Source organism: Anopheles moucheti, chromosome X, assembly GCF_943734755.1.
Source record: "Anopheles moucheti chromosome X, idAnoMoucSN_F20_07, whole genome shotgun sequence".
NCBI classification, from domain to species: domain Eukaryota; kingdom Metazoa; phylum Arthropoda; class Insecta; order Diptera; family Culicidae; genus Anopheles; species Anopheles moucheti.
In genome coordinates, this window is record NC_069142.1 from 8,507,845 (window position 1) to 8,530,312 (window position 22,468).

Consider the following 22,468-nt stretch of genomic DNA (forward strand, 5'->3'; position numbering starts at 1 on the left):
GTATATTATGAACCCTTAACACAACCTGCCAGCAACTAGTCCGGAAAAGCAACTGCAACATGAAATCGTACGCCACTGGTGAAGTAGTAAACACCATCAGAGGAGGGACAGTGAGGGTAAAGAGCAAGCTAGCAACGGTGGGTTAGGGTCCAGTAGGCTCACATATCCACGGTGCGTCATATGCTAGACCCAACAGCAAAGGCCGCGCTGCGACAGTGCTGTGACACTGTGCGCTTTTTGTTGTGCATCGCGGCGATCCTCGTGTCAGTTGACATCGGGCTGTTGATCGTGTAGTGCCCAGCCCCATTACACAGTGAGCCGCGGACACACCGAGTCTTTGTCGTTATTTTTTTCGCGAATCTGTGTCGTATGACTATTCCGTGCACCCGGTGCAGAGATAGTCATTACTAACCGCTTGCAGGGAGCTGCGTGTGTGGCGAAACCCCCCCGGGGGAAGTGCTGTTACATTTACAGAACAGCTTTCGTTACAGGAAAATGCCTAAAAGTGAGTGTTTTTTTGAGTTTCCCGTGTTGGAGTTGAAATTTGAATGTTTGGGGCGAGAGTGGAGTGCCTGGTTTGTGTTCGTGATAGTTGGATGTGAAGATATATCAATATCCTTTACTGAGGCGAAATTTGAAGTCAGAATTCTTGACATTCGAAAGTGTTGTGAGCTATCCAGAAACAAAAAAAAGCTCTCGTGTTCAATCGCTTCTAATAAACCACCAACGAGGTTCAAACTGACCAATATAATGTCATTTCATCAGAAATGTTTTACAGCTCATAAAAGTCTTAGAGTCTTGAGAGATACCTGACCTATCGATATGAAGTTCCAACCAACTTCAAAAAGATGGTGGAGAGCTTCCTCTGGAGCCCTTTAGACGACGGCCTCCTATTCTACCTAACCCCGCTCTATTGTGCAAAAAACACGAAGTTTGCTAGAATGAGAAGTTACTGCTGCTTATTTTGCTTTCAGAGCCCTTCGATTACTCTAAGCGCAAAACTTCGCGCCTTGTTTCTGCGAAGCTCGTAATTCATCGATAATTTTATGGTTCTATTAAACCAACGCAACCCAACGGTTAGTGTGAGCACGGGAGGGTGGACAAATCACGGGAGTTACAGTGGTGAACAAGTGTGCAATATTTCGATGTAATTATGAGACTTATGAGTATTACGTCGTTTGAGCGCAAGTGGGAAAATTCATTGCATTCTCAAGCATTGAGGTCACTCTGATGCTTTGTTTCCTATAGGATGTCGTCTTAGCTGGAACTATTTTTAGAAGTATCTCTCTCTCTTTCTCTCTTTCTCTTTCTTTCTCTCTCTCTCTCTCTCTCTCTCTCTCTTTGGCATACCTACCTTTGTAATCTCGTGCTTGAGTGTCGTGATAGTGTTGATCTTCTCTCTGCAAGTTGATCCTCCGGTATTGCTGGGGAAATTCAGCTTCCTAGGCTTTCCCTAGTTACTCCACAGTTTTAAGCCTAAAGTGATCAAACAACCTCTGATTAACATTAGAACCGACAGCTAATGGCCATCCCAAATAACAATTCAAGTTTTATCATGGTTCTGACAATTTTGATATTTCCATGCCCTTAAGTTTAATTTTAACCGTAGTGTCAAAAACCAAAACAAAAAATCCGTTGTTCAACAACCGCCTGACTGGGTAGGCCATACATTTTGTGTGGGAGAGTTGCATTTTTGCCTAATAATTTATAATTTAGCAGCTTTAAATCGTTATCTAACTAATTACTTTGAGTTCAGAATTTTAAATTAATTAAACCGCTTCTTGTTGTAAGAAAGGGCATAATAAATAGAAGCCACATTTATAAAAATTCTATACTAAATACAATTAATGAGATAACACTAACATAGACCTTTAGTGAAAATTTAATATGAGTTCGATCATTGCAAAAAATGTTACAACTTTTGCAATACAGAAAAATGCAAATTCCCATACAAATTGTATGTCCCCCCCTAATTGTATGCGATTATTGATGTAAGGGGTACAAGTAGAAAAAAAAAAAATTTAACACTCTATAAAAAAATAGTATCGTTACAAAATGGCAAAAAAACATAATTTTTTAAGATATCTAAGAATCTTAAGTACGTACGACTTCCGAGACGAAAGATATTTTAGAATAATAAAAGTATCAAACTTACCCGTGTGCGCGGTTATTGACACTACGGTTAAAACATGATTTAAAGTTAGCTGGGAAATAGTTGTACTGCTTACTTTTTTTAATTATCTTAAAGAGGTTTTAAAGACGTGTAAAATGTAAAAACTGATTAACAAAATCAAAAATCATTATAAAACTAATTTGATTTGGTAAAACCATGCTAAAACTTCATTAAAACTTGTGTAACTTTAATAAGCATAGGAAATGTTCCTTGGGATATGCCCTAAAAGCGTTGATTGACAATGTATGAAGTCACCAATGGGGAGAATATAAATAGTTTCAGACGTTATTACCAGTCGTTCTGTGATAATTTCGTGCCCTCTAATCACTACATCAAATCAACTGCCAGCAAAGGTTTTGCATTTTGTATGGTTCCTCGTGTTTGTTCCATGTTCAAGTTTGTTTCCATCGCTTCACCCGTTACAGGTCCGAAAACGCGGTGTGCGATGAAGGAGAAGAGCAAAAATGCCGCACGCTCCAGGCGGGAGAAGGAGAATGCGGAGTTTCTGGAGCTGGCGAAGTTGCTGCCATTGCCGAGCGCTATCACGTCGCAGCTCGATAAGGCTTCGATCATTCGGCTAACTACGTCCTATCTGAAGATGCGTGCAGTATTCCCAGAAGGTAGGTAAACCCCGGTTTGCGTTTGGGGGCTTCGCCAGCAATTATAATGTACGATTTGTCGACACGTGCAGGGTTGGGTGATGCGTGGGGCTCACAGCACATCCCGAACAATCCGCGCGATCTCGCCATTAAGGAGCTCGGTTCGCATCTGCTGCAGACGCTGGATGGGTTTATCTTTGTCGTCGCACCGGATGGTAAGATCATGTACATCTCGGAGACGGCCTCGGTACATCTCGGGCTCAGCCAGGTGGAGCTGACCGGTAACTCGATCTACGAGTACATACACAACTACGATCAGGACGAGATGACGTCGGTGCTGTCGCTGCAGCCGAACATGTTTGTACCGCCACCACCGGCCGCCGGCACGGAACCCACCGGAACCACACCCCACCTGACCATTGCCGATGCGGGCCCGGTCGCATCCGACTCACCGATCTCCCCGTTTGCCAGCCTGCTACACCCCGGCGGTGGTGGTGACTCACCACCGCAGAGTCTTAGCGCGTCCGGTGCTTCCATTGCCACCATCGGGGCCACGCTCGGTCAAACGGTGCCGCCCGGCTTGTCGCCTAACGATATGCAACCCGCAATGCACCATCAGCAGCAGTCGCATATGGGCGGCCCGGGCGATCATTCGCCGCTCGGCGCCGGCAGTACACCATCGTACGGTACGGGTACGGTTGGGTACGGGATGCAACATCCCCAGCAGTCCCACCATCATCACAATCATCATCACGGGCATTATCACCACCATCATCATCACCACCACCACAGCTACGGCCAGCACCATCTATCGCAGACGATTGAGATCGAACGTACCTTCTTCCTGCGTATGAAGTGTGTGTTGGCGAAGCGTAACGCAGGTCTCACAACCAGCGGCTATAAGGTGAGCATTCTAACGAGCACTTGCGTACTGTGGAGCAATACCCAAAATGGCCGCCATATCCCATCCTTTCCTGCACAGGTCATACATTGCTCTGGATATCTGAAGGCCCGCATATACCCGGGCGATGCAACGTACGGCGATGGGCACAGCTGCATCCAGAACCTGGGCCTGGTCGCTGTTGGCCACTCACTACCACCGTCCGCCATTACGGAAATCAAACTCTACCAGAACATGTTTATGTTTCGCGCCAGCATGGACCTGAAGCTGATCTTTCTCGACGCAAAGTAAGTGTGCAAGTGCAAACCTCCAAACCTCAATTCTTAAAAAAAAAGGGAAAACGGAAATATTGATGGGCACCAGTTGGCCGTCCTTCGAACAATGTTTTAGCACTGCCCGGGGTTTTTATGATTCCCATTCAGCGCATTAACGCCCATCACCCTTGAACGTTAGGTGGACGGCTTATTACGGCGGAAGGGACCGTTGCGCCTTACTTTGTTTGCTGACGCTGAAAATCCATGCAACGTGTCAAATCTCGTTTTTCCCTTCAAGTACCTCACCGTATTACAGACGGCTCGCCATCGATTGGACCACTTTGCGACTGGTGGCAGGGGAGAAATGGTCGGGACCGTGGTAAATGTAAAAGGGAAAACACTTACGCACTTGTTTTTACTACCGTCAGCGCTCGTTACCGGACGCTTGTTTGTCTAACGCATTCGGCGCGGGAAGTGAATGCCCGTGCCGAAGGATTTTGGTTTCTTTACTTCCTAGAATCAAAAAGAAGAAAAAAAAATCAATCAATTTATAACCTCAATATGTTCGCGTCTAACAATTCCGCTTTTTCTTCCATCCCCGAAACCAGAGTGGCACAGCTTACTGGATACGAGCCCCAGGATCTAATCGAGAAAACACTCTACCAGTACGTCCACGCGGCGGACATTCTTCACATGCGTTACTCACATCAAGTCTGTAAGTAAACGAGCCGTGGCTAGGTGAAATCGATACATTCTAGCTTGAGAATTTGTTTTTTTGTTTTTGACTTGCAACACGACACGACGAACTGGTGACTCATGAATGTGTTTTTTTTTTGGTTGTTGTCTGCGTAGTGATGTACAAGGGCCAAGTTACAACGAAGTATTATCGGTTCTTAACGAAAGGCGGTGGTTGGGCGTGGGTACAATCGTATGCCACCGTTGTCCACAATACAAGGTCCTCGCGCCCACATTGCATCGTAAGCGTCAATTACGTTCTGAGGTAAATATCATCTGCTGTTGCAAGTTGGAGAACAACCCATCTCCAACAATACTAATAAGGAGGAACTCCCATCTCATCACTCTATGCCTTTTTGCAGTGATCAGGAAGCGCAAGATCTGCTGTTGAATGAGGTGCAGCAACCTCAACACACCGGATCCACACAGCATCAGACGTCACCGAATGTGAAGCCGGAAGCTACTGTTGGAGGTGTTGGAGGTGCAGGTAGTGCGAATAAGGATCGCAACCTTGGTGAACCAGCGACGGCACTCGCCGCTACGATGACACCGGTGTCCGGGTTAGCGTCCGGTGTTCCCGCCCATATGTCCCCGATCGGTGGTACGGTGGTAGGAGGTAATGCTACTGGACGGCGAAGTAGCTCGCAAGCAATGCAACCACCTCATCAGGCTAGCATGTCCTACAACACGTTGATGCTCGGGAAGGATCTTCAGGATCACCACCATCAGCAACAGCAGCAGCAACACCAACCACACCAGCAACATCAACAACAACAACACAGCAGCTTCATACAGCTGGCTGCTCTCGACGATGATGCCAGCCTCGGCCCTATAACGGGAGCACCCTCCGCCTGTCTGGTTACCCACCCGGGATCTTCAATGCCGTCGGGCCATGACGATTACGAACTCCAGCTGCAGTACAGCTCTGGAGGTACCCACCAGGAACCCAATACGGCCAGCACAGGGTACTGCATGAATGCCGCCCCGACCGGTGGTATGCTTGAGGGACACACGGGTTCTCACGGTGGTACGGATGGGAGTGACGCATTTTTGGAGCCGTACTACGATCAGTTCTACGGTGGTTACGATTCCCGGCAGGATCCAATCTCTTTGCGCCCGTTTTCGGCGAGTTCCAACAGCTGCAGTAGTTCGGAGGGTGAGGCAACGCTGGCACAGCATCACCAGCACCATCACCAGCAGCATCACCATTCGCAGCAACAGCAGCATCATCTTCAACAACCACCACCCAGCTACGGAAGCATGACGACATCGTCGTTGTCTATGTCTGGCGGAGGATCGGGTGTACTGCGGCAGCACGTGGGTAGTGGCACGGATCAAAACTACGGTGATCTGCATCTGGACAACCACTATGTACCTACGAATGGACATCAGCAGCAACACCATCACCAGCAGCACCATCTCGAGCAGCATCCTCACACGAACGGTGCCGTTGGTAATGGCACTTCCACGTTCTTGTACGATGCCTCTCCGGCAACGCTAGATGGCAGCACCAGCTCAGCGTCCCCATTCGACGGTATCTCGCAGCAGCAACCATACGAGCACCAGCACACCCTGCACCATCTCGGGTCGGCCACCCACCAGCATCACTTCCGCCAGCACGGACTCCAACTCGGTGACTCCCCGTTGGTCAATGCGTCCGGTATGCTCGGCCTGGAGTCACCAGCACGAAGATCCGCCGGGGAGCGAGAGGAACCGACCGGTGACGCCTCTAAAAAATCCAAACTATCGGCGGTGTCTACCATCGCGAACGGCAACAATAATCCCACCATCGGTAACGGTTGCAGCGTCAACAATAACAACACCAATCCACTGCAAGCGACAAACAATGGTAGTAACCGAACTTCTAACAGCAGTATAATTATCAGTGGCGGTGGCAACACCGAGGGTAACCATGGTGACGCTAATGGTGGCGGTGTCGTTACTGTCAACGTTAATCTAAACCATATGCACAACCACAGCAATAACAATACCACCACCAGCAACAGCCATCTACTTACCAGCAGCAGTAACGACCATAACGGTGCGATTAACAACAATAACAACAACACTAACAGCAACAATAATAATCTGAAAGGATACGGCAGCGGTGCGGGTGCCGGGGGCGATGTGCGCGCGTTGGAGGGCAAAAAATCGGCCGTCGCCGTGAGAAATCAAACGAACCGGCAGCAGCATCACTACGGCGACACGTACGGTATGCCGCACTACACGAGCGTTATCGTCGAGTCGACATCGACTACGTCGGCTGGTTCCAGTACGACGAGTACCGCAACCGCCACCACTACTAACAACAACAAGCAGCTGTCAACGAGTGAGTACATCCCGCAGCAGTGTACGTAAAGTCCTTGAAATAGCGAAAGGACAAGAGACAAAAAAAAACAAACAAACACACACACACACACAAAATGTAAGATTATAATATTGATGGTGGTGATAAAGAGCCACTCATCGCCAAAAACCAAAGGGATCAATTTCCATCCGGTGCACTTTAATCAATCTGATTTTCGTGTGTTGGTGGTATGTGTGGAACATACAGCAGGATAAAAAGAAACACACACCGCGCGTTACGCGCACAAAGAAGCCGGGGATTATTTGTTACGGGGGTGGTAATTTATGCGTAAAAACTACTAACCTTTTCCTCTATTTGTCGGCCTCGTTTCGGTTTCCCTCGGACGGCCACAATCTGGTACAATTTTTTTGTTCCTCTGGTGAACAGGGGGAAACAAACTAGTAGAACGGGCGTTACGAAAACTCGTTAGCATTTGCCAGAACGGGCACATTCATTAGGATTAGGAGCCATTTTTGCGGGAAGTTGTTGGCGTATTTTAGCGCCAGCTAATTACACGATAGTGCTAATTTCGTATGGTGATTGTAGATTTTTCGCGTTTCCGAAGGTTTTTTTTTCCTGTTACATTACTATTTAACTTTATTTATTGTATGTCGCTTTCTTTTATTTCATACCTCACTGTGTTTTGGTTTAATCCACCCAATGGGCTCCCGTGGGGTGTTTGGGGACACCATCTCATAAGTTCCGTTACAATGCTCTTACATTTCCCTCCTTATCCCCCCTCCCCACGAGACCCATCAGCGCAGATTTTCTTTGCAGAACAACCCCCCACCCTTCTTTATTCAATTAATTCCGTATTCTTCGTTCGCAATCTTTCGCTCTTTTGCGGAGACTTTTGGAAGTTTTTGAGCAGGCTGGCCACCCCCGTTTTATTGGTGGAGCACACACAGCTACAAGGATTAGTGAACATCACAGTTAATCAATTCAAATACAATCAATGATATAAGTGGCTTGTGTGTATGTATGTGTGAACGGCTATTTGCATCGGCATTACATGTGTTTGAAGAACTATTATTAGTAATTAACGCTACCAATGGCAAACATCGTTACTATGTGATTGCGAGCGTGTGTATAGGCCCACAACTCTCCCTCTATATAGTGTGCTCATTCTGCTGCTGTCATACGCGGTGTATACTCGTTCCCTACTGCTAAGATGTCACCGTCGGTTTTGCTTTGTTCTGGTAACTTTCATTAAGAGCACTGTCAGCAGCTCATGCTGCAGAGGCCGGGCGCTGTTCTGTCGGAAAATGAAAAGCTGCTAATCGACACCTTGTTGTTTTTTTTTTTACTGTGTTGCAACATACATTCCTGTGTGGTACAATCATTTGCAAGCTATTGGGATTTAAGTTATACGGAAATTTGCTCGACTCACCGACTCATACATTGTCTATCTCCAGTATCTTTCTTAGCTACATTAACTTAGGTGTGTAATATTTCATAATTCGACATCACTTTCGTTCCCCTTCAACCCTCACCCCACCCCCCTTCCTTCTCTCCTCACTATCACCTGCCCGTTTTCTGTAACCTATCCAGCAGTGCATCAAGGGAATGGTATAGGCCGCGTGAAATGATTCGGTGTTTGTGATGATTTGTTCGTAAACCGTGCGTTACACGCACTCACAGTTAAGGCGGTTTATCTCTCCCGTGTTTGTGGCTGACTTTTAGTAGTGGAAGCGACTAGTACACCCACGTGCTGCTAAGAACCATCAAATTATGGCACCGTTGTTTCACTACCTACAGATACCTACAGAAACCAACTCTAGACCTAAAACAAAAATAACAGAGCGAGAGAGAGTTGGATGTTTTTTGTGTGTAACCAGTTAGTGTACAAGGTTAAAAAAAGGTATTATTCAAAGTGTAGCAGCGAAGCGAGATACAAATTAAGGCATAGGTAGTATTTGAGGATTGTAAACGCCTGAAAGTATGCAATACACAGTTTGTTGGATAGCTTCGATTACTAACTTATAGTTGGTTACGAGATCCTGCTGGCCACTTTCGGCTGAAGGTGATCACTATCAGATTCAGATACAAATGAATTAATCATTTTGGCTCTTTGAAATCAATCGAAGTCTTTTAGAATTCTTGAAATTTTGACCAGTCATGAATCTTTAAGCATTCTCCTCAAACGATTCATTAGACACAATACTTATTTATGCACATTTTCTGTACCAACTCCAAGAGTTGCTCAGGTGGTTTTTGGAATAGAATGCATGTTGAAAAGAGTGAAAAGAAAAAAAAAAAGATCATTCCTGTTTGCTGAGCGCACGGAAAATTCCATTTGCATACTTTTAGGCTGTTAGATAAGACACTAAAATACTTTCCTTTTTGACAGTGGCACCATCGCGGAATTAGTACTCTTAACCTTTCCAAAACATGCCGCTTCGTACACATGCACACCAACAACAACGTAAAATACGAGTGACAAGTGATAAGCGTTCGTTTATCAGATTAGATTCACTACTCTCTCGCTCTCTGTTGACTACTTACGCTTACTACGTTGCGCTGTGCACGTTCTCTTCCTGCTTCGCTTATTTTTTCCTTTCTCTGTTCAACATGATTATCTTTTCTGATTCATTTTCGGTTTGGGTTTTGTTATGCTGCCCAGTTATACGTTAGTGTACGAAACAGAGTGATTTTTTCATTACGTTATATATGTATGTACATACACACTCATCGAAATGTTCTTTGTAACATGATTAATTCAGAACCATTTTTTTTTTCCTTTCTTTTTCGCCAAATATGTAATTGAACGCACACCACTATAATTATGTTCTCCCAGCCATAATGGGTTAATCGGTTTGTTCCGTAAAACGAACAAAAGGGCTCACAGCTATAGATTGTTACATGTAACGTAATAAAAAAGAACCACGCCCCTAGGACTGGCTATCCTTTCCAATAAGTAGTTTTTGCGGCTCAATTTGTCTTTACTGTAATTCTGACTTATTTCCTTAACTAATTCCACTACTGATTGATTTGGCAACCGGGATCTTACTAGTATTAGTGCACGCAAGCAAGTCTCTTTGTGGGGATGTGTTTGTGTGCCCCAAACTTCGTCTAATGGGACAAATGCCTTATCCTTACAGCACAGTGTGTATCGTCGAAATGCTTCGCCAATTACAGGTTATGTTTATTTTACTTTGTAAAGCCTTGTTTTACATGTGTGCCGTTTTCGCATTTCTTTTCTTTTTCATAATTTCCTTTACCAGTACAAGTAATTGATCGTTGTGCACGTTTATCATATTATTGTTATACTTCAATACAAACAAAAAAAAACAAGTTCTTAACCACACAGAGGCTACCCCGTGTAGGTGGGATAGGAATTATGATGTTATATAAGTAAGAAGAAAAGGCCCAAAAATAGTGTAACAAGTTTTTTTAACAAAAGGGGCAAAGAACAATTTTCCATATCTGTGTGCCCTCGGTGGGCGAACAAAAAAAAAGTCTTGTAAAAACAGGATGATAAGCATATCCTCAAGAAGGTGTTTCCAGTGGGGACCGTTCTAGTCCTATGAGGTTTATGGTACAGATTGTACACTGAGTAATGAACGAACCCGCAATGTTACGTTGAGATACAAAAGCAATAAAATAAATACATCTACAGAACACATCGAAACTGTTTCCTTTTTTTTCAGCTCTCTTCAAATCTATTCTACACGATTGAAGTGATATTAAAAAAACTTCTGTGGCATGCAAAGATAAACAAATAAAAAAAACAACTAAAACACTTCGTTCGGATGTTGACGCTAAGCATAATCGAATGCCGACAAATATGCGCAACAATAGTTTACCCAAAAAAAAAAATAATCCTACCCCTATCGCACGTTTTTCACAGGACATTTTCTCGCTTACCAAAAACAAACACATGCACAAACTATACAGTGAGGGAAAAGAAGTGAGATGGGAGGGTGGGAGGATGAAAAGTAAGTTGGTGCGAAAGGTTTCAGGTTGTTTTCCAAGATATAAATTATATTCTTCGCTTACACGCTAGTGAAATGAACCTTCAACAGTGATTATAATTGTTGACAAACGTTTTTTGTCAAGTGATTTTACAAATCATTCGTTCGGCGCGCGAATAATGGGGATGCTGCTTGGGACGAAACGTGGGGAAGATAATGGAAGGGGAAAATAAGGGATGGGATAGGGAGGAAGGTATTTGCTAGTACCGAGCAATTAGTCCATTTGTGATTTGTTGTATACAATATATAATTTTTTTTTTTCATAGGAATATAACACGAAATCGATCGATCCTTGGCGACAAAGTCTCTTTTACGAAACAAAATACAAAAGAAAAGATTAACTCAGGCACCCTACTATCCTACTCTTCCTATAACTATCGTGTCGTTTCACAATCGTTTTGCTCTATATGTATATATGTATATAAATAGCGACAGTTGTTACGCAGCATTTCTTCACCTACTGTCGCGCATCTCACTACACCACGTTTTGCATTCACTGTTTGCACCTACAACCGGGCACCAACAGGGAATACACCGTACACAACCCTTAAAAAGGAATAGTCAAGAACCATAATCACGGAACAGTGACGATAATAAAGCATACGGCTAAATGGTACGCATTTTCATGAAACAAAACAACAACAAAAAAAAAATAAACGAAAAGGAAAAATAATCAAACAAAATGAAAAAAACTACCAAATTTTTCCTTTCTTCCTCATACTGCCTCTGTTCACAATAATACACACCGCGTCCGTTACTGTTCTGTTTTCTACGTTCGTCAAATCAGCCTTTCGTTTTCGCATCAGTTTTATGTATGCATGAACTAGGTTCCAAATATAAATAATATAGCAAAATACAACGCGAGAAAAAGAGAGTGTTCGTGTCTGTGTGTCGTGTGTGCGTGTGGGAAGCAGAACGAGGGATCGAAAACGAAAGAAAACGCAAAAAAAAAAATAAACCTGCAATACTGCCAATAACTGCACTATAATTCCGAACAAACAACCGTTCCCGTCCGATTGGACCAAATCTATCATTTCGTTTGCCGTTCCGCGCATTCGGCTAAGTAGGATACAAAACAGCATAACGCTTCTACCTGACACAGAACCTTGACCTTTGGCGCAGGTTGCTTTTGTCACCTGTATTAGCCGCGCAGCTAAGTTTCCAAGCGTGTTATCTCAGAAACGGATTGTTTTTTTTTTTGTTAAGTCGTGCGTTCGTCACCTCTTATGACGATCAACATTAAATGCAGGGGTTTAAAGATCATAACGCTTCCCCCACCCCTTTTTAAACTCGTATGCACCGAAAACGTCTTTTCAAAATAACAAACAAAAAACTTCCTGCACTAAATTATCGACTTTCCTTTCGAATCGTTTTGTTTTTTGCGCGCCCCTGTGATAGTAACTTTCATTCGTCTTTTTTTCTTGTTTGTTAATAATCTATTCCGCGCAACGTCTTAATAAAGACTATAAACAAAAGGATATAAAAAAATATATAAAAAGTGACGCAATCGCTAACAATTCTGCATAATGTGATGGAAATAGCACTCTCTAAATAGTAGTACAATTGTTTTAGTGTACGCAAACGATACGCGCGCGCGCCCGAGAGAGAGAGAAAAAAACAAATCATTAACGAAATAGAAATCATAATAATCCTGCCTGCTCCTAATCCTAATAATGCGTATGTAATATATCTATATATATCGTGCACTTTTTCATTTCTACTTAATAGCGGTAATGTACAGGTAAACATGACCATTTTAAGGGCTTTGTTGACTTACGTTTGCCGTACTCTGCGTGTTTCAGTGTACATCGTTAATAGCATAAAAGTGTATCGTTCAATTCATTCTAGTTAGTACCGCGTTTTATCATGAAACGTAACCTTTTCCATTATACGGCTTGCATGTGCCTGCGCGTGCCTGTGTGTTTTGGGTGTAATAGACTGGTATCTTCCTCGCGTTCTACTCACTAGTTTGGCTGTACACTATTATGCTGAGCAGCCATGCCAAGCATGGACCAACTGTTGCCCCGTTATTACTTTTCTTTTCTCGAGCGACATTTTGTTTTCTTTAAATGTAAAAATTTTGGCACGCCGTTTTTCATCGACGTCCTACCACCAACACGGAGGAAGCTAGTTTGTTGTCCATGTGTGTGTGTGTGTGTATGTGTGAATGGTTTTTGCGGATGTACGTTTCAGCACCGATCCCGCTTCACTTTTTTGTATACTGTATTACTGACTGGTCATAACATCCTTTCTGTTTGGTTAGCCTGCGTACTAGGATTATTATGTTTGGTTTTGGCTTCATTGTAGGGCGTTTGTTTGTTTGTTTGTTTGTTTTTGTTTTTGGGGTGTTTGAACCATTAACTTTACCCCATTAGGGTTGCGTTCAGCATGCCACCACCAAACGCGGCAATGGGCGACCGAAGCAATGAAGGGCTATATCAGAACCATAGAGAGGAGAATAAATTATTGATAAAACGTTACGTTAAATTTGGAACGTAAAAAGCTAAACTGATTGATTACTGCTTTTCCCACGCGTCCTTCCTTACTCGTTAATGTTTCAACAGTAAATGCCTCGAAAGATATAGGCAAGGACCGTCGGAGCTTGCTTTGTAGTGTGTTAAAGTGAAGAATTAATTGGGCTAGATTTGACGCCGAAGCATAGAAAAGGTAACACACACCGGAAGCCAGAAACGTTTAAATAATAAATGCGATGGATCACATCAAGAGTGTCCTTTTCCTGACTTTCAAGGATTACATTTTCGTCTCAAAACGCGTTTGAATGGTAAGGGAACGTTTGGAGGAGTTATAGTGTCGTAAATGCGATTACCTTAATAAACGTTTTTAAGCGGCTTTCGAATGGTAGCGATGCAACAATTTTTGGAATGCAAGACAAGCATCCGCGCGTCGAAAATACTAGTGGGCGAAAATACTTCTATCGGATTTGTCTGACCGCGTCCTATTACATACTGATCGAATTGTTGTTCGCGCGCGCGTGTGTGTTTGTGTGTTACAACCACAGGGGATGAATAATGCTAATCCTTGCTACGTTGCGTGCCTGCTCTGGTCCAGCAATTCGGCCATATAGCGGGCACGATGGTCCGATCCGGCCGGTACCGTATGTGCACCGACACTACCATACTACAGGGTGTTGGTAGGTTGCTGTGTTGCGGTGTTCTGACCACCGAGTGCCGTGTCCGGAGGCGAAAGTCCTGACCGCCCGGTCGCGTTATTTACCGCATTGCTACCTTGGTGCTGCTGGATGAAGTTGGGCATAAGGCTACCGGCCGTTTGGTTTCGTGGCTGACCCGGTGCCGGATGACTGTTGGCACCGTAGTCACCGAAACCGCTGAGCGGCAACATCGTGCTGCAGGAATCGTCACGCCTGTCGCCGGTATCGTTCAGTGCGGCCGCACTGACCTGATGCTGATTATTGAAATCCTGTGGCTCCATTGTCAGGCGGGAGCTGAGCAGATTGTAGTACGTTTTGTATCGCTTAAGCTAAAAGTTGTTGGCGGAAAGGGGACAATTAATTACTACACGGAGGCAGGAAGAGAGAGAGAGCATAAAGGACGCTTACCTCGTACTGGAGGTATACCTCCTTTTCCTTATAGTTCTGCAACGCCAAACCTTTCGGTGGTGCGGTCGATACCTTGTGCTCTTCCAGTAGACTTAATATTTTATTCACCTGCCGCTCGTGCGACGCTAACTGATCGCGCTGCAAAGGGAAACAAAACTGTCAGTATACACAAATCCCTGTTTAGCGGTATGGGTTAGGATGATTTGCCTTAACCTACCAGCAGTAGACGGCTGTGTGTGCACGGTAGCAACGGTCGTTGAAATCTTTTTTGACTACCGACTCCACCCTCGAGCGGTGGTGCAGAAAAGGACGCACACACAAAGTTGATCGTGTCGATCCAGGACTGCAGCTCCTTGGAATCGCTCGTCTGGAACAGAAACTCGGACTGGTCGGCCGTTTGCAGCCGGAAGACGTGCTGCTTCTTCGTGTAGTCGCTGGCACGCGTCGCCAGCGCATGGTGTATGCGGATCGCGTTGTGCACATTGTCCGACATCTGGTTCTTCCGGAAGCCGTGCTCGTCCTTGTGCAGGTACAGCACCAGATCGCGCAGCGTGCAAAAGAACATCTTCCACGAGCGCCGTCCGAAGGGGGCTGAAATGGTGCAAGCAAAGCCGCAGCAAGCTGCATCAATCAATAATCGGTCGTTCGGGGTCGCGGGGGGATTCGCACATGGACCCTACGCTAAAAGGGATCGTGTGCCGCATCACTGTGTAACTCACTCTTCTTGTAGTTCGTATCGTAACAGCACTTCCGCATGACGTAACCCTTTTTGTACTCTACCGCCGCAAACATGGCCGGTGCCTCGAGGAATGGATTCGGCCCTACCGGTGGCCCCTGCAGGCTACCACCCGTCGATCCACCATCGCCCGAGCCACCGTTCAGACCGCCGGGACCGCCACCGCCACCGAGCCCGTTACCATTGCCACCATTGCCGTTGCCGTCGGCGTTACGGTTACCCGTTTTTGGATCCGTATCGTCATCCCTTGAGGGGCGAAGAGATAAACAGAGGCTTTAGAATGCGCGAAAACGACAAAACACAGGAAGCAGCCCCACACTTACAATGCCCACTCGAGTTGCTTGTCTTTGATAGAATAATACAATTGTTTCAGCACACCCTTGGGGAAGTTTTCGCCATCGTTCAGGTCACTCAGATTGTCGATAAACTCTGCGCACGTCATTTTCGAACCTATATTTTGCCCGTGAAGGTCCGTATTTAGTAGCATTATAGCACAAGTGAGTGTATGCACAGCATCTGTCAAAAGAGGCGAATAGAAATGTATTGCAATTAATAATAAAGAACAATGCAGCAAGCAATTCCAACAATGAATGAAGGAACTCTACATTTCTGAATGCGGAGATCGTGTATAAGCTTGACTATACGACGAAGAGCCGCCATGTTCGATAATGAATTAGAAAAGATCATGTCTAGCAGCACCTAATTACTAACTCATACCTTGTGAGTTAAACGAACGCGGATTGCAATCCAGATACCGCTTGGAGAAATGTACCAGAACACGCTCGCGTTCCTGCGTTTCGCCGGTTAACGAAAACTGCTTCAAAAACATTCGCAGAGCCTTGTCTAACGAAAGACATTCGAAGAAAAAGAACTTCAAGTACTCTTCAGCGACTGCCCGGCTGAAATCATTGCTAAAACGAAAATGAATTTGTGAGGTTAGTTAATTCGCTGTTAATTAATAATTAGCACCGCAACAAGGAGCGTACTTTTTGCAGAGCTGCCGTGAGACATCACTCTTCTTGAAGCCTTCCAGATAGTAAAGCCGCTTGGCGAGCCGCTCGGCCGATGGTAGGTCGACACCCTTTGGTGAGTAGTGGAACGAGTGTAACGAGTCCACGTCACTCCCATCGTCGGAAACCGGCGGTGATGATTCGCGCGTAATACTGCCACCGTACGCGGTGCTGTCCGCATAACCCGGCAACAGGTTGGCAGCACTGCTCGGTGGCATTATGCCATCCTCCACTAACAGATCGAAACTTTCCAGCTCGGACCGTTCGGCTTCCTTCAGCAGTGCGAGACATCGGGCACCGTCGTAATCTTCCTCCAGATCCGGTGCACCGTTACCACCTTCGCCCGACTTCACCTGGATGACGAGCTTGTGGTCTCGCTCGGCGTGATTCATCGGTAAGTCGCACCGGTGCGTATTTTCCGATATCAGTATGGTGGAATCCGAATCGCTCGGATCGCTGATCGCCATTGCCATGAGGTCTTTCGTGCTGAGCAAATCATGCTCGTCCTGATAGTCTGGGCTGGAGATGTTCGATACCGCCTCCGATACGCTATGGTCACGGCCACCACCGTACCCGGACTGGCTGGGTGGATGCTGTCCGCTGGACGAGTGCTGCTGTTGCAGTTGTTGATGGTGATGATGTAGTTGCTGTTGATGTTGTTGATGATGATGATGATGATTATGTTGCTGCTGCTGCTGCTGCTGCTGTTGCGATTGTTGTTGCTGATGATATTGGTTACCGCTGCCCGGTGTACTGTGTCCGCCTGGAAGATTGTTGGCGATCGAGGAACTGGCCGTACCGGCACCACCAGCATGCGAATGTTCACGGGACCCGCCAGAGGAAGACATGACTGAGCTCGAAACGGAGGTAGGTGAAGCAGGACTATCGCTGGCGGAACGCTGCGGTGAGGAGCTAACCGAGCTGGAGAAGGATTGTGGCGAGACCACATTGGCACCGGGTTCGGCGGCATTGCTGCCGACATGCTCGCCACCAGCATTGCCGGCTGTCTTTGGAGCTGCCTGCGCGTTGTACGACCAGAGAAACCGCTCTCGTTCCGGGATCTGTTTAGAGCAGAGAGAATGGGATTAGTTTGACGTTTGATAGGTCTGATACATTGTACAGGCAGTCCCCGAGATATGCTATTATAGCGGACCGCTATAACCCGGGAAAATTCCGCGTATCTCGAATTTCCGCGTAAGTCGAATCCTGGTGCAATTTCCTTTATACTTCAAAGTCACAGATTCGACTTCCTTCTCTGGGCTTAATTTTTTTCACCGAATCAGGCGATTTTAAGAGAGAATACATTAAAATTAGTTAGACAGAAATGTTTTATGTGACAAAAAAAGGTATTTTCAACCAATTTTCTTCCTTTTGCTTAGATTTTCTGCTATAAACTAGCTCATCTGTTAAATTTCCAAAAACCGCGTATCTCGGGGACTGCCTGTACTATCGTACACCGACGCCTACTACTGTCGGAAGTCGACTGTCGGAAGTCTACTGTCGGAAGCAAGTGTGAGGTGCAAGATGGAAGAGTATGTAATGTTCACCAGACTTACCGCATATTCCTGCGAATCGTGACGTGTGTCGAGCAGTGTGTTCAGTGAACTGTTCACGTCCTCGTCGATATCAATCGATACGACCGCCCCAATGCCACCGTCCCGTTGCGTCTGCTGCAAATGGTCCTCCGAGCGACTAGTGCGAAAGCCAGCAGCATCACATTTGCGTATCATACCACCGTTCGGTCCCGACCCAGAACTCATGTTCGTGTTGGCCGTTAGCTCCCCGCTGCTCGTGTCGCCACCCGCGCCACCACCAATCGATGAGTGTTCCGGACCCGTTCCGGCACCGTACCGGAACATCTGATGATGGTGATGGCCGCCCGCACCAGCGTACTCCGGGCTGGTTGGCATCGAATTGATGCTCATCTCGTTGTTGTTGCGATGTTGCGAATCATGTCCGGCATTACCAGCGGATAGCAAATGTTCACCCGCGCCTCCACCACCACTACCACCACTGCCCACGCCGTACGTCGTAGGGGATGTGGGTACCGAGTAGCTAACCTCGCTCGGGTCACCCTTCGAGCGCGATACAACATTATGGCGCTGGTGCCTGGTTGTTGCGTCACTGTTCGCTAGCGGCAGCATACCACCGCTAGGGACACCGGTCGCACTATCACAGTCTTTCGGCCAGGCAACGCCGCTACCATCTCGACCTCCAGCATCACTATGATTGGTGTCTGCCTTTGCGTTGCTGTATGCGTTTTGGTTTCCACTGTTACCACCCTCGGCGGTATCGTCTCGCCTACCGTCGCGTTCGCTACCCTCCGCCTTATTGCTTCGATTTGCCACCATGTCGCCCTTTTCGCCAGTCGTACCGATCGAACCGTACGAACCGCTGGTTGGCAGATTGTTGTTACCGTTCGAGCCGTGGTTATCGTTGCTACTGCCGTGCGGTTTCTTTTTGCTTACCGGACCGGCGTCACCGTTGCCGCACCGGCCCAACCCGTTATTGTCACTTGCCGGCCCATCCGTTGGCGAGAGCGGGGAAGCCGGCGAGGGTGGTTGCGTTGGATCGTTGTTTGCGTTGTCTTCCATCAGACAGCTGCTGCTGTTGCTATTGTCTTCCGAGCGGCTGGTCGATGAGGAAAGCGTATCGTAGTTGACCAGCGGTGCTTTCATACGCTTGCGAGTCTTAAAAAAACGGAATGGAATAATAAAACAATGCGTTTCCAACCGTTGCTGCTACTCTCAAATCCGCAACAAACATACCTGCACCTCGGGTACGTTGTACCGCGTCTCAAACTGTGACTCGCCCGTCATAACGAAGCGGGTGACAAGCAAGTCGGGCCTTGCCGTCGGTATCTGCGACGGCCGGGGCGGTTTTCTGCCACGCGACGGCGACTGTGGTGCACTCCAGTTATTTTGTGCAATCGCCTGCGGTATGCGGGACGGACGACAGGCAGATTCCGATAGGCATTCGCGCACTGCGTGCGGATTGCCATTCCCCGGTGTCCGTCCGCCTGCCTGTGTATTGGGAGAGTTGAGGTTCAGCACCGAGTCGAGCGACAACAACTTGGAACGTTTCGGTTGTGCTAGGCGCGATACAGGATGCGATGGTGAACCGTTCGTATTGTCACTACTTACCTTGCAGGATTGTGATTCAATCGAATCGTCACTCATTACCAACTGTTCGTGCTGGTACTGTTCGCGTAAGTATTTTTTGATCCAAGGATCTGCATGGAACGGAAAGAAGGGTAATTCGTTATGATCTTCAATGTAAAGAACGCAAACAACAACACAATCACAATCCGTGTAATTTAAATACCTCGTTTCAAACGCAATGTTATGGGTTCGGTAGCGTTACCCAAACACTTTAGCACTGTAACAAGAAAAAACACAGTATTAGAAGATTGAACATATTTTCCTAAAAATAAATATAACTGCAATTACCATCTCGTGGGGAATACTGTTGTGCATCGGTTTCGTTAATTTTAAGAAAAACGTCACCAACTTCCACCTGCAAAAAAAGAAAAATAAATCAAGTTAATGATTAAAATATTATATTGCATAAACATTGTACAATTCATTAGCAAATGTTATATTTTGTTTTACACGAACGTTTTGTACGGTTTTTGCTAAGAAAAGATTAAAACGAACATTACCCTGGATGTATTTCAATTGCAAATTTCGATTAAGGCCTTCGATTTCTTCATTTATATCTTATCTCGAACGTACCCCGGTAAGGATTTGACTAACACTAAATATATGGTAAAACAAGTCCAGTGTAAGTGTTTTTTTCCTATTATTGCGATTTGTTTAGTGTTGTGCGCTTAAAGATGTTTTGAGAAACGTCTATCACATGAATCTACAGTGAAGAGTCATTCGATTCTTTAATAAACTCTTAAATGATTCAATTAACATTAGAAAATCACGAATGTCCATAAATATTCAAGAATCTATGAATTATCAAACATTCATGTATCCCCAGAAGAAGATTTTCATGATTCTCAGTTCACTCGAGTTTATAATTCGCAAATATTCCCTAGGAAAGAGCTAATTTCTAGTTCATTTGTAACAGACGAAGCACTCGGTTTGCCTATGGAAACAATAATTTAATCTAGGATCTATAGGAATCTAAGATCTTGTTGCTTGCATTTTTGCTGTTAAATACTCCCACCGTTGCGACTGTTCGAACTAACGCGAAAAAGGACGATTGATTTTAGATAATTTCGAAGAGCAACGGGCGAGATCATTTCGTTCCCAAATTTGACGTGTAGTGCAGTGCACGAGGGTCCACAATTTGATATGATTTAATTTCCGTTCACGCGTACTGTTTCACAACACGCAGACCACAAATTCCAAATTTTTTTTAGCACGGATTGTTTGAGTGAATTGTATGCTACGTAAAATTACCGCACGATTCTCACCTTTCCACAGAGCGCAGCCGGTGAATCTTCGCGTATCTCTACGATCACATGATCGAGAACATCGGTAGCACGCACTACGAAGCCAAGCCGCGTATCGTCCTTCTTGCGCCGCAGCTCCACTGTATACTCTTCCGGGCCCTGCGACAGTGGCGACTGGAGCTGATGCTGCTGATGGTGCAGTACCCGTTCGGGTGAAGTGGATTTGATCATATCATACACGGTACGCTTCACGTGCGGATCTGCTCGCCCAGAAGGGGTACATGAAAGCGCAAATAAAAACAAAAACAACAAACCCCGGCATAATATTGTGAATTCGAACAGGACGCGGTTATAGAACAGCGTGTATTATCCGTACCTTTCCGGAGCTGCAGCGTCATAGGGTTTGGCGAAACCCGTACACATTTTACCACTGGAAATAGAAATGAGAGGCGTAAAGTAATGGGGGGAAACAACATCCACACACACACACACACAAGCATATCCACTGGCTGGTTAGTCACGTTCAAAAACGTTTTGCTGGGGTGTTATGAACAAAAACATATGCTTGCCGGATGGCTGGTGTAAAGCAAGAGGAAGGCGAACTGTCGTGCAGTTTAGGAGAAAGTTATGGATAATCATATATAAGGGGGGGGGGGGGGGGGGGGGGGAAATTGTGTTGAGCATGGTGTGGCTTTATGCAAGTATATACCATCTTTGGTAGCTAATCCAGTGACGTCTACGCCGTTGATTTTCAGCACGATATCGCCTATCTCCACCTATAAGAATGGAAGAACGTACCGGGGATCAAACGTTAGTTGGTATGTGCCGGGTGCAAGAGCGGTGCAGCGGTGCTATTTTACTCGCCTTGCTGGATGTTTTGCTTACCTTTGCGCACATGTCAGCGGGCGTGTTGTCGATGATCTTGTATATGACATGCTCGCCAATATCTATTTGCCGGAGCTGAAAGCCGAACGTGGTACCATCCTTGCTCATCCGCAGCACGGCCGTCACTTCCTCAGCCATAATGGCCGCCCGGGGGATACGGTCATCCGTATCGGAGGTGGCAAACTTGCGCTTAGTTGTAGTTCGCTACGCTTCCTGCTGTCCCAGACGTACCGCTTCCGGGTGCCGATGCCCCAAACTCAGCCACTGTTTTGTCAGGTGTCGCGACAGTCTGCTAACCACCGTTCCCGGCTTACCGCTTCCTGCTACGAATCAGCTACGAATTCCAGTGCAGTTGTACGTTTTTGGACATCACCAGCCCATCGACGCGCTACTGACGTGTTTTCACAGCCCGTACGCGCGCGTATGCGTGTGTGTGTGCGTATGTGTGCCCGTGTGCGTCTGTATGCGTTGTTCCTTTCCGCGAGCCACACGGCACAGATGGGCACAACTGAAGAGACACACAACCGCGCGTCAGTGACAGCACACGATCGAAGGGGGGGAGCAAATGAAGAAGTACAAAAGAAAAATCTGCCTCCCTTGTACGCGCAATAGAGACAGCAAAAAACACTAGCAAAAGTGCAGCAGCGATATTTTCTTCGCAAAACCTTTTTGTTTCCCCAATTTCTTTCCGCGCGATGGTTCGTTGTTGCGCTGTGATGATGGCTGCTAAGGCGTTGTTGTCGTTGTTGCTGCCTCTGGGACCCGTTGTTGTTTTCGTACGGTACTTGCGGTTTTTTACTGCTACCCACCACTTCCCAGCATGCCACTCCCGCGCCCCTCAGGGTGGGGTGGTGGATGAAATGAAGCAAAAC

The 22,468-nt window shown here is 46.1% G+C and overlaps 2 protein-coding genes across 2 annotated transcripts; one reads left to right on the forward strand and one right to left on the reverse strand.

Moving 5' to 3' along the window:
• Positions 1 to 400: 400 nt before the first annotated feature.
• Positions 401 to 7,020, forward strand: LOC128307054 (protein single-minded-like). The gene is made up of 7 exons (XM_053044771.1): positions 401 to 505; positions 2,599 to 2,793; positions 2,865 to 3,676; positions 3,755 to 3,960; positions 4,536 to 4,642; positions 4,780 to 4,927; positions 5,025 to 7,020. Exons 1-7 carry the CDS (start codon positions 496 to 498, stop codon positions 7,018 to 7,020), a joined length of 3,474 nt encoding a protein of 1,157 aa, XP_052900731.1. The 5' UTR covers positions 401 to 495.
• Positions 7,021 to 10,977: 3,957 nt separating this feature from the next.
• LOC128306841 (PH and SEC7 domain-containing protein) lies at positions 10,978 to 21,817 on the reverse strand. Its single transcript, XM_053044463.1, has 15 exons — positions 21,597 to 21,817; positions 21,421 to 21,487; positions 21,088 to 21,141; positions 20,733 to 20,971; positions 19,756 to 19,822; positions 19,631 to 19,684; positions 19,075 to 19,538; positions 17,863 to 18,996; positions 16,283 to 17,367; positions 16,014 to 16,207; positions 15,620 to 15,812; positions 15,280 to 15,542; positions 14,778 to 15,181; positions 14,561 to 14,698; positions 10,978 to 14,481 (listed from the first exon to the last, which is right to left on the reverse strand). The coding sequence occupies exons 1-15, from the start codon at positions 21,732 to 21,734 to the stop codon at positions 14,122 to 14,124; spliced, it is 4,854 nt and encodes a 1,617-aa protein (XP_052900423.1). The 5' UTR covers positions 21,735 to 21,817; the 3' UTR covers positions 10,978 to 14,121.
• Between the last annotated feature and the right edge of the window lie 651 nt (positions 21,818 to 22,468).

Coding starts and splice junctions, on each gene's coding strand:
- LOC128306841 (XM_053044463.1), bottom strand. CDS start 21,734: ATGGCTGAGGAAGTGACGGCCGTGCTGCGGATGAGCAAGGATGGTACC. Junction 21,488..21,596: donor CCGCTGACATGTGCGCAAAG/GTAAGCAAAACA, acceptor CCATTCTTATAG/GTGGAGATAGGCGATATCGT. Junction 19,685..19,755: donor ACAGTATTCCCCACGAGATG/GTAATTGCAGTT, acceptor TTCTTGTTACAG/TGCTAAAGTGTTTGGGTAAC.
- LOC128307054 (XM_053044771.1), top strand. Junction 3,961..4,535: donor CTGATCTTTCTCGACGCAAA/GTAAGTGTGCAA, acceptor CCCCGAAACCAG/AGTGGCACAGCTTACTGGAT. Junction 4,928..5,024: donor AGCGTCAATTACGTTCTGAG/GTAAATATCATC, acceptor GCCTTTTTGCAG/TGATCAGGAAGCGCAAGATC.